Source organism: Triticum dicoccoides, chromosome 1B (genome assembly GCF_002162155.2).
Source record: "Triticum dicoccoides isolate Atlit2015 ecotype Zavitan chromosome 1B, WEW_v2.0, whole genome shotgun sequence".
NCBI classification, from domain to species: domain Eukaryota; kingdom Viridiplantae; phylum Streptophyta; class Magnoliopsida; order Poales; family Poaceae; genus Triticum; species Triticum dicoccoides.
The window spans coordinates 440,628,478-440,638,544 of NC_041381.1; the positions used below are offsets into that span (position 1 = coordinate 440,628,478).

General features: G+C 43.4%; 2 protein-coding genes across 3 annotated transcripts in view; one reads left to right on the forward strand and one right to left on the reverse strand.

Annotated features, from left to right (window-relative positions):
• Nucleotides 1-5,719, forward strand: part of LOC119350450 (sorting nexin 2B-like) — a 6,472-nt gene extending 753 nt beyond the window's left edge. Inside the window, exons 2-6 of the mRNA XM_037618281.1 lie at nucleotides 8-691; nucleotides 2,697-2,906; nucleotides 2,995-3,255; nucleotides 4,643-4,729; nucleotides 5,473-5,719. Of these exons, the coding sequence (XP_037474178.1) occupies nucleotides 8-691; nucleotides 2,697-2,906; nucleotides 2,995-3,255; nucleotides 4,643-4,729; nucleotides 5,473-5,568 (1,338 nt within the window). The 3' untranslated portion in view covers nucleotides 5,569-5,719. The remainder of the gene's footprint in view (nucleotides 1-7; nucleotides 692-2,696; nucleotides 2,907-2,994; nucleotides 3,256-4,642; nucleotides 4,730-5,472) is intronic.
• Nucleotides 5,720-6,926: 1,207 nt separating this feature from the next.
• LOC119339990 (dehydration-responsive element-binding protein 2B-like) overlaps nucleotides 6,927-10,067 on the reverse strand; it is a 4,112-nt gene continuing 971 nt past the window's right edge. Inside the window, exons 2-4 of one of the 2 annotated variants that reach the window (XM_037611905.1) lie at nucleotides 9,116-9,168; nucleotides 8,917-9,007; nucleotides 6,927-8,146 (exon numbers count right to left, since the gene is read on the reverse strand). In XM_037611905.1, the coding sequence (XP_037467802.1) occupies nucleotides 7,201-8,146; nucleotides 8,917-9,007; nucleotides 9,116-9,168 (1,090 nt within the window). In that variant the 3' untranslated portion in view covers nucleotides 6,927-7,200. The remainder of the gene's footprint in view (nucleotides 8,147-8,916; nucleotides 9,008-9,115; nucleotides 9,169-10,067) is intronic. The other variant, XM_037611900.1, reaches the window with a different exon arrangement.

A 10,067-nucleotide genomic window follows, 5' to 3' on the forward strand; every position in this document is an offset into this window, starting at 1 on the left:
CTCCCCGAGATCCGCGCGGGCCGCGACGTCCGAGTACTCCTACATCGCCGTCTCCGACCCGGAGACCGAGGCCGAGGCCGCCGCCACCTCCCTCGTCCCCGGATCCGTCCCCACCTACATCTCCTACCTCGTCACCAGCGCCCGTCGCGGCGACCACCGCCGCCACTCCGTCCGCCGCCGCTTCCGCGACTTCGTCACCCTCGCCGACCGCCTCGCGGAGTCCTTCCGCGGCCACTTCGTGCCCCCGCGCCCAGACAAGAACACCGTCGAGAGCCAGGTCATGCAGCGCGACGAGTTCGTGGCCCAGCGCCGCGCGGCTCTTGAGAGGTACCTATGGCGGCTCGCTGAGCACCCCGCGATCGGGACCAGCGACGAGCTGCGCGTGTTCCTGCAGGCCGAGGGCAAGATGCCGCTGCCGAGCAGCACTGACGTTGCCTCGCGGATGCTCGATGGAGCAGCGCGGCTGCCAAGGCAGCTGCTTGGGGAGGAGGCGGTGGCCCCGCCGCAGGATGTGGTTCAGCCGGCCAAGGGAGGGAGGGACCTGCTGCGGATATTTAAGGAGCTGAAGCAGTCGATGGTCACGGACTGGGGTGGCGTGAGGCCACCACTGGTGGAGGAGGACAAGGAGTTCCTGGAGAAGAAGCAGAAGATGCAGGACTGGGAGCAGCAGCTCAGTAGCGCATCGCAGCAGGTAATTTTCGGGCCATCTTTCTTAATATATAAAGCACGCTGCTGAACTTCATGTTCTCGATCGTACACTATGAACACATTATAAGTTGTTATATGCGCTGCTTCCACTTGTGTTTGACATTGTAAGTCATTGTACGTTTTGAAGACAAGTTACAACCTTCCGCCCCATTGTAACATTGTTCCTGTAAATGTTTTTCCTCTTCAAACACTGTAATTAATACATCTTAAGCAGTGTCGTGCTTGGTCACTTTGTCAAGAACCAGAATGCCATGTACCACTTGGAGCAACTGAATGGTGTGTATCTAGTGTATCTAGGTGAGGTGTAATGCTCAGGTCATCTAATGGAACGACCTCTACAATAAGGTTTTATCCTTAGGTTGTTTCTCAATTCTTTGGTTTCTCAGTCAGCTTGTCATTGGGAGCAGGAGATATTTGGGCCACAAAGATCGATACAAGACTCCTCCACTTCGACTTGTTGTTTGCTCAATATCTTGTATCTAATGCAAGATAAAAGCTACCTTGCCCTCCTCCACCTCATCCAAAAGCTGAGCTGGGATGAGTTTGGAAGCAGACGAGGTGGACTACTGTACGGAAGCATTTAATGTAAGAAGTGGGTTTGTCGTATTAGTAAGGTCAGTTTAGCACTAAGTTATGGGAGCTGATGGGCGAAGAAGATATGGAACTGGAAGAAGAAACACATCTTAGATGCAAAATTGGTCACACCACAACAGGGCAATAATTATCACACATTTGAACTTTTGTGTGTGAAAATAAGGTCCCTCTGCGTCTTGGCCTCCATGCTTGAGTATACAGAAGTGACGGCCTGCAAGTTCTAGTCTCATTTGTGCCTTACGCCCGGGCAATCAATTAGCCACAGATGTCTGCCATCTTACTCCCTCTGTAAAGAGATATAAGAGTGTTTAGATCACTACTTTAGTGAGTGCCAGACAGACAGAGGGAGTACTTGTTTTATAGTTCTTGCCGGCCAGACATGAGTGTGCATAAGAGTGGCGTGTCAGCTTGCATATTGTTCGTTCTATGCAAAATGTCCAATTCTATAAAAAAAAGTTCAATGCTTTTACGCATTTATGACTTTATTTAATGTGTAATTAGTTGCATATCACAAAGCTGGTTTAGTTGACTAGAAAAATGTTTGCTTTCTTTCCTTTGCGACCCGTCAGTGAAAATGAGAGCACAGCACCGTGTTCTTCTAGAATTAGCGAGTGTAAGCGATATACACCACTCAAACGACCATTATGGTTGGGATCCATTTTTCGGTAACATTGTGGTCCTACTTTGATCCTTGTTATAATATGTTGCTTCAAATACTACCTGCTTACTAATTAAATCATGACCCATGTATGCATGTAGCGCTGTAGCACAATAATTGTATGGAGGATGAGATTGATAGGGTTTCATATGAAAGCTGTGACGCTGGTGTTAGTTCAAATGCTGGACCTGACACTTTACGTATAAAATAGAGAAGTGCCAAGGGCGAGGTAATGAAATCCTGGTTTAGAGTCATTTCACTGCAGTCAACTTGTACTAATATGGTTCGAAAGTGACCTATTAAATTCTTTTCCTTCTTTCTGTAATGGCCATTTATGGTTTATTGTGTGGATTTCCAAGATTCTTTTGGTTTCTGGTTGTGCGTCAAGAGTGCTATTGGAATGGTATAGTTTCTGGTTTTAGGGGAAATTTCCCCATTTCGAGATATGCACTAATGTTTAGACACTGGAGAGGAATGATCATGTCAGTTGAGCCCAGAACCCCACTTCCGGCAGTCATAAGATTGTGGTGTACCTGATAGCATGAGGCAAATAATTGGTGTGGGATTGAACATAAAAAATAAGAAGTCAAGTCATGCTAAAATGTGCGCGAAATGTTTTGGTGGGTGCTCTCGAGTCTTGAGCAAGTATTGGTACTTTGGTAGTATGCACATGGTATGTTTGAAGGTAGTTTTAACCATTATTTATGAGTTGATTTTGTTTGCTTCTTCTCCATAGGCGGAAGCACTTGTCAAGGCTCAGCAAGATATGGGTGACACAATGGGTGCTCTTGGATTGGCATTCGTCAAACTTACAAAGTTTGAGACTGAGGAGGCATTGTATGAATCTCAGAGGATAAGAGCTGTTGACAGCAAACGTATAGCCACGGCAGCTGTCAAAGCTAGCAGGACATGTCGAGATCTGAATACACAAACTGTTAAATATCTGGTACTATTTCAAATCCTCAAATTGTGTTTTTATAGTCTCTCCTGGCTATTTAGCAATCATGTTAACATGTCTCGTTTCTTTTTTGCAGGATACTTTGCATGAACATTTGGGGATAATGCTGTCTGTCCATACTGCATTTTCTGATCGGGCTAGTGCATTATTGACTGTTCAAACGCTTATGTCAGACCTTGCATCATTACAATCAAGGATTGAGAAACTTGAAGCTGCATCATCGAAAGTATTTGGTGGTGATAGAACTAGGCTAAGGAAAGTTCACGAGCTGAGAGAAACAATAAGAGCTACTGAAGATGCTAAGTGCTGCGCGTTAAGGGAATATGAGAGAATCAAGGTAACTGACATGTACTTTGCTTAACGAAAAACTGATTGGATGCTTTCATAACTACTCCCTCCGTAAACTAATATAAGAGTGTTTAGAATACTAAAGTAGTGATCTAAACACTCTTATATTAGTTTACAGAGGGAGTAGCAATGAGCATGTCATGTCCAATGGATGTGCAAGCACCACCACCTTTAGCTCATAAAAGTGTGATGATATGAGATATCATTAGTTTTTTTGCTTCATAAGGAATTATTCTCCTGCAATGGTTAGCTCAGCTTTGAAATAGATACATTCTACTAGTTTGTGTCGAAGTTTCTAGTTGCTAGTTCACTTTTGTTATCAACATTGCACTCCAGCGATGTTTTATATTGGTAGGAAACTACTAGTCTCTGCTGTAAAACCATTTTATGGTGTTTCCTGTGCTTTTTTTGTAGATCAGTTAACACATTAAAGCTAACCTTAAAAAAAGGGCAGACCCAGTGCATAGAAGCACCCACACAAGGTGGGGGTCTGGGGAGGGATTATAGGACCTAGTCTTACCCCTGCGAAGTGCAATGCAGAGAGGCTGGTTCAAACCCAGGACCTGTTGGCACAAGTGGGGAGGACTTCACCACTGCGCCAGGCCTGCCCTCATTAACTCTAACCTGGCGTGCCAAAATTTTGCTCATGTTTGGTACCTGCGGGAGTTACTCCACAATGTTTGATATTCTAGTCTGTAGAATTCTTTCTAATATTTGTGAGTACAATATGAATAATCTTATTTACTACTTCCTCTATCCCATAATATAAGAGCGTTTTTGACACTATGCTAGTGTCAAAAACGCTCTTATATTATGGGACGGAGGGAGTACCTTCTTTCCGGTTTACTTGGCCAGCACGTGCCTCTAGGTGGACAAGTAGACCAACGTAACACAAGTTATATATCACAAAAAATATATCATTAGAAACTTCAAAATGTATACTTTCTAATGGTATAATTTTTGGAATATACAACTCATCTTATGTTGGTCAAATTATCAATATAGGGACTTGCTCAGGCCTAATAAAACGGAAAGGAGGTAGTACCTGTTTGCATGAATCCTAATCCTCAACTATTGCAATAGTTCCCTCGAAGATCCATTTGGGACCAGGAAATTCACTGGAATATACACAGAAGTGTGGAAAATTATCTTGTTCCAAGCAGAGGCTACTACTTGGTGTGTAGGTGGAAAATATTAAATAGTGCCGCACTAGCTCTGCTTCACTAAAAATTGCCCCAATAAGCTTGTTGTAAAGCAGTGTCTTTCTTTATTGTTCTGCAATTTCACTTCTAGAGGAGCACTTGCTTTGGTGCAGTGACGTATGGATATTTCAAATTTGTGGCAGATATCTTACGTCGTGGTTACTCTTTATGCAGGAAAATAACAAAATTGAACTCAGCAGATTAGACAGAGAAAGGAGAGAAGATTTCCTGGAGATGCTGAAAGGATATGTTACAAGCCAGGTACTAACACACTTTATGCCAACAATCGCAGTTACAAAACCTTTTAAGAGTCTATTACATGACATTGCTCTGTATCATCCTCAGTGATTAGATAATTGATTATTACATGGGACTAATTTTGCGAGAAGCCTTGGCCTTTATTCATTCACCAGTAGTCTGACAGAATCATTATACCATGAAAACACACTGGAACTATCAGTCAAATTTAACTAAACCATGTGCCACCTCATTTTCTGTATGCCGCTGCTGCGTGCATGTTTGCTACTCCCGTGGGTTGTGCACCAAAGTCCCAGCATGGTCGCACCAGTCCTTCTCCAAAGAAGATAACTTTGCACATTGCACAGATGGTTGTTTCTTATCCATGGCGAGGAGACGGCAGATACATATCCTTGTCCAACACTACCACTCACATGCTGACCCAGGTGCTCCGCCATTTCAGAGCAGCGAACATATGACCCTCAGCAGTTTAGATGTTGAGTTCAGGATTCGCCGTCAACAGCTTACTAACATTCGAACGTGCATGCTATGCAATTTAATTGAGGTTTTGTGCAACTGAATATCACATCAAGTTGCACATAAATCGTTTCTCCCAAAACATCCGTATTTTGCAGTCATTTGCTCCATCTGGTTGTTTCCAGCCAACTCTGGCTGCGTCTGTGCGTATTTTGTCCAGTGGTTACCCCGCGTAGCGTTCATTTTGTTACCTGTCGTTGACATCAAACATCTGCTTGGCATGTACACAGGCTTCATATGCAGAGAAGATCGTCGACGGTTGGGAGACAGTGGCGGAGGAGACTAGCGGATATGCGCGAAGATCATCGAATGACGCAACATATTAGCCTGTGTTTTGTTGGGGTACATGTATGTACAATGTAATTTAGGATGCGTGCCGAATAGAGGAAAAATGAACCTAAATTCAATTTGTTTTTCGGTTATCTGTCGCATCGTTTGCCATTCTGTCTGGAATGTACCCATCGATTGCTCCGTCTCCGTTACGTCTCCAGGTTCACATCTCTTTTTTTTTCCTTTTTGAAATGGAGGCATAAGATTTGCGTCATCTTAATATTAAGGATATTAATTAAGGAGAGAATAGAGTTTTACAAATGATCTTCAAACAAAATGTGAATGGTTACTCTCACAAATATAATCGTCCCTAGATTTTTGGCTCCTACGGTGATCGAAAGTTTTCCGTTGGTGTTGATCCAAAGTTTTCCGTTGGCGTTGAGCAAGATCGGCTGTGGGGTGCATTTGTGGCGCAAGACCTGGACGTTGCCTTCCTATTGAGAGTGTCCGTGACGGTTCTGTTAGCCCATCAATCCTTGACGGTCTCCTTCAAATGCCAAGTGAAAGCAATATGCTTGAGATGGAGCTTGAAGAAACGGATGTATCCCAGACTCTTGTTTCGCTTACGAAGGGGATGAAGTCTACAATTTGGATACCTACATTTGATCAACCTATCGGTGGTCCATATCCTATCTTGAATCACCAATTAATCAAAGAATCATACCCAAAATTATTGATCAAAAATGGGTGGTCCAAGCTATCTAAACCATTTCATCCATGAGAGAAAGAACCATACCCAATAATTATGCCATGTAAGCAAAGGCCCCCCAAGTGTCCATTGGACGTGTGTTTTCAAACGATGTCATCCTCAGTTTGCTCATCTAGGTGAAAGTGATGCACAAGCATCCATATAGGTTGAAAAATTATCGGATGGGTTAACGGAATGTACCAAAGATTGGAAGCGATCTCCATAGACTTGGAGGGGCCAGGGGAAATCCCAGAAAGAGGTGACGCACCTTCTGGAAACCTATGTGAATTTTGTTATTTTATTTTTGCTCTCTTTGTTCCTGAATTATTAGATGTTGCAACTTCTTTTAAATCTAATATGTATTAGAAGCGTTTAGGTGTTCTCCATGAGATTTGTAAATTGCCGATATTAGATGTTGTGACTTCTTCCAAATCTACACTGATGAGTTAAATGTTTTTCGTGCAATTTGTACACAGGCTTATGTATGGGGCTGTTGTCGATTTATTTGATTGGTTGGATTTTATCGATATGCAACATATGGTTTCCTCTATTGATAGTAAACAGTTTTGGCGGCAGCCTTCCAGCGACGGGAAGTTACACACAAGTGCAGTACGTGCAGCCAGACAGTATTTTAAAGACAGTGAAAAAATAAAACTTAAGGAAACATGGCCAGGGAAATGCATTTTCACATTTTCTTTTTCCACCTTCCAAAGATCGTGATGCACAATCAAGGTTTCTTATAACAAGAAACATCGAAACAGAAGAGTTCCCATGCCTAACAGAACTACAAACGAAGCACAAAAAACTAGCTTAGGAGCTTATTAGTTCTGCAGAGGAATCCAATCTGGTCCACCATTTGATCTTCATTGGAGCGCAGCAGCGGACACCGAAGGGCAAGCCGACCAAACACCATAGACATGGTTTGGCCGCCGGTAATTCATCACAACCCTTCGAAGAACTCGCTCATCTCAGCATCATGGAAGGCAGGGTTGTGCATGGCCCGATCCTCTGATATCCACATTGGGTAAGGATAATCAGACTGCAGCATGCCCTCCAGCATGCCTTGGTCCAAGCCATCCAGGTAGAGAGGTTCCTGCTGGCCAATCTCCACGCCATTCCAGGAGCCCCCGTTGACCGGCTCAACTTCAATTGGGTCGGCTTCCATCAATCTTAATAATTCTTCTATATCAAAACCGTCAGATTCCCCATCCGGCAAACTGGAAATAGGCTCCAATGGCTCAAACACATCCTCTTCGGATGTGCTCCTTGCAATGCTTGAGCCAGCGTCAGGAACACTGTCTTGATGGCTGTAATGCTCAACAGGAGTAAGCACGACTGATTCGGTGGACTCAAGCACATCTGGCTGGGAGTAAATCTCAAGAGCTTGAGCTTGTCGCGGCAAGGAAGAAGCAACATCTGAGTGGTTGGTGGATGTTGTAGTAGACTCACATGATGCTGAAGCACCACGTACAACACCTTCAATTGCCGCTGCTACAGCCACAGCAGGAGCTTGTGCAGGATGCACAGGGAAGTTGGTACGAGCCAGTGCGCCATACATTGCTCTGGCTGCCTCGTCATAAGCACAGGCAGCATCCTCAGCAGTGGGGAACGTTCCCAACCAGAGCCTGCTCACCCGATTTGGCTCCCGAATTTCAGCAACCCACTTCCCCCAAGTACGTTGCCTTACACCACGGAATCCACATTGTGTATTCTCAGGTCCTCCTTTCCCCTGCATACAGCCCTTCTTTGAACCCTTTGCAGGTGGCTTCCTCGCCCTCTTTGCACCCTGTGGATCATGCTCCAGTTGTTGGTTCACTTCTTTCCATCGCCTGATCGTTTCAGAGACTGAATTAGGCCCATCACGTGATCTCCGAGGTCGCTTTTTCCTGTAGAACAAAGAGTAGAGCAGCAGTTAGTACCTTATATTCTCTTCACCCAATATAAGCACAAGGTACAATCAAGAAAGAATGCAAAACAATTGAAGCACCTGAATAGACCATCTCCACAGAAACATTTTGTTCAACAACTAAACTGTTACTAAATGTACACAAACAGACCGTCCCCACAGGAACAGATGTACAGCAACGGGGACATATAAACTTCCTTGCGGACATACCATCTCCACAGAAAACGATACCATGTTAAATCGTACTAATCGGCTCCTAACCCTAAATGAGTTAACAAGATATGACAAAAATAAAATAAACAAGATGAGACCTGTCTTCTAGACCCTGACACTTAAGACTGATAAATCAGAAAGGACATGGAAAAAATTAGCCACTACAAAACTGTTTAATAACACATAGTCAGTTTAGGTGAGATCACATCCACAGAGAGTGGTACTATCAACCAATAGCAAGACAATGGTTCAATAGCAGCCAGTAAGAAACCAACTATTAGAATGACGAGGCAAAATGGTCCAAAGGTTGGCAGGAACTCTTAGTGCAAAATTGCTCAACAACACCTAGAGTCAGTTTAAATGAGATCACATCCATAGAGAGTGATACCATCAAGACAATGGTTCAATAGAAGCCACTATGAAACCAACTATTAGAATGATAAGGCAAAACAGCCAAAAGGTTGGCTGGAACTCTTAGTCATAGCTCACATGCTCTATAACAGATAGAGCAGCCAGACACAGAACGGTTAAACACACCGCAGAATAGATGCCACTGGCTGCGCATCTCCCTTGGGGTTTTGCCGCGCCAAGAGTGCATATTCATTACAGGGAAGATTACTGCTTCCTGCTGAAACACAAACAGTTATTTCTGCTGACTTCTCCAGAGTCAAACGCGAGGTACCCATCTCAGTCATAGTTCATGCTTTTGTTTACAGGAGTGATCAAAGCAGCATACCTATTGGTTTGACGAGAACATGACTCCGGGTACTTTCCTCTGCTCCACAAGTTCTAGTTACCGAAAAGAAAAGACAAACAGGACAACACATATCAGAGACTGGATAAACTAACAAAACTGACAAACAAGACATATCAGAGACTGGATAAACAAACAAAACTGACAAATAAGACATATCAGAGACTGGAGTGGATAAACTAACAAAACTGACAAACAAGACAACAATTTGACAACAGGATGCAACAGAACAAGTTAGATAGGTCAAAGCGAACTTAGTACTGACTGAAGTTACCAACTTCTATGCTAGGCAACATAAACATCACTCCTAATCCAGGAAACAAACAGACCCCAAGGGTAGGATACCAACAAACTGATGGTATTGACTGAAGTTAACAACTTTCTTATCCTAGGGAGACATACACATGGTCCCATGCTCGTACAAACATTCTGTGGAGATGGTACTGAATGAATTTAACAAATTTTATGCTAGGCGCCATAAACATCGCTCCCAAAGTCCCAATCCAGTAAAGGAACCTGGTCCTGTGAGCAGAATAACTGGCACAATTGTTTCTGTGGAGATGGTACTGATTACAGTTAACAACTTCTCTTCTACTCCCTCCGTTCCAAAATAGATGACCCAACTTTGTACTAAAGTTAGTACTAAAGTTAGTACAAAGTTGAGTCATCTATTTTGGAACGGAGGGAGTAGCTACAAGAAACAATACCTCGTCTGGTATAGTAGTTATGTAACTAAAATTGCACATATTCTCTGAAATCTTGACCGAATATAAATTAATTAACACACTGTTGTATCTAAAGTATCAAAAGGTGAGCTAGTGTCAACCTAATACTACTAAAGCACCAACAATTTCCATGATTTATTCTGATTTCACACATCGCTCCCGATATCATCCAATCCAAAGGACATAAATGACACCAATTCAGCCGAATC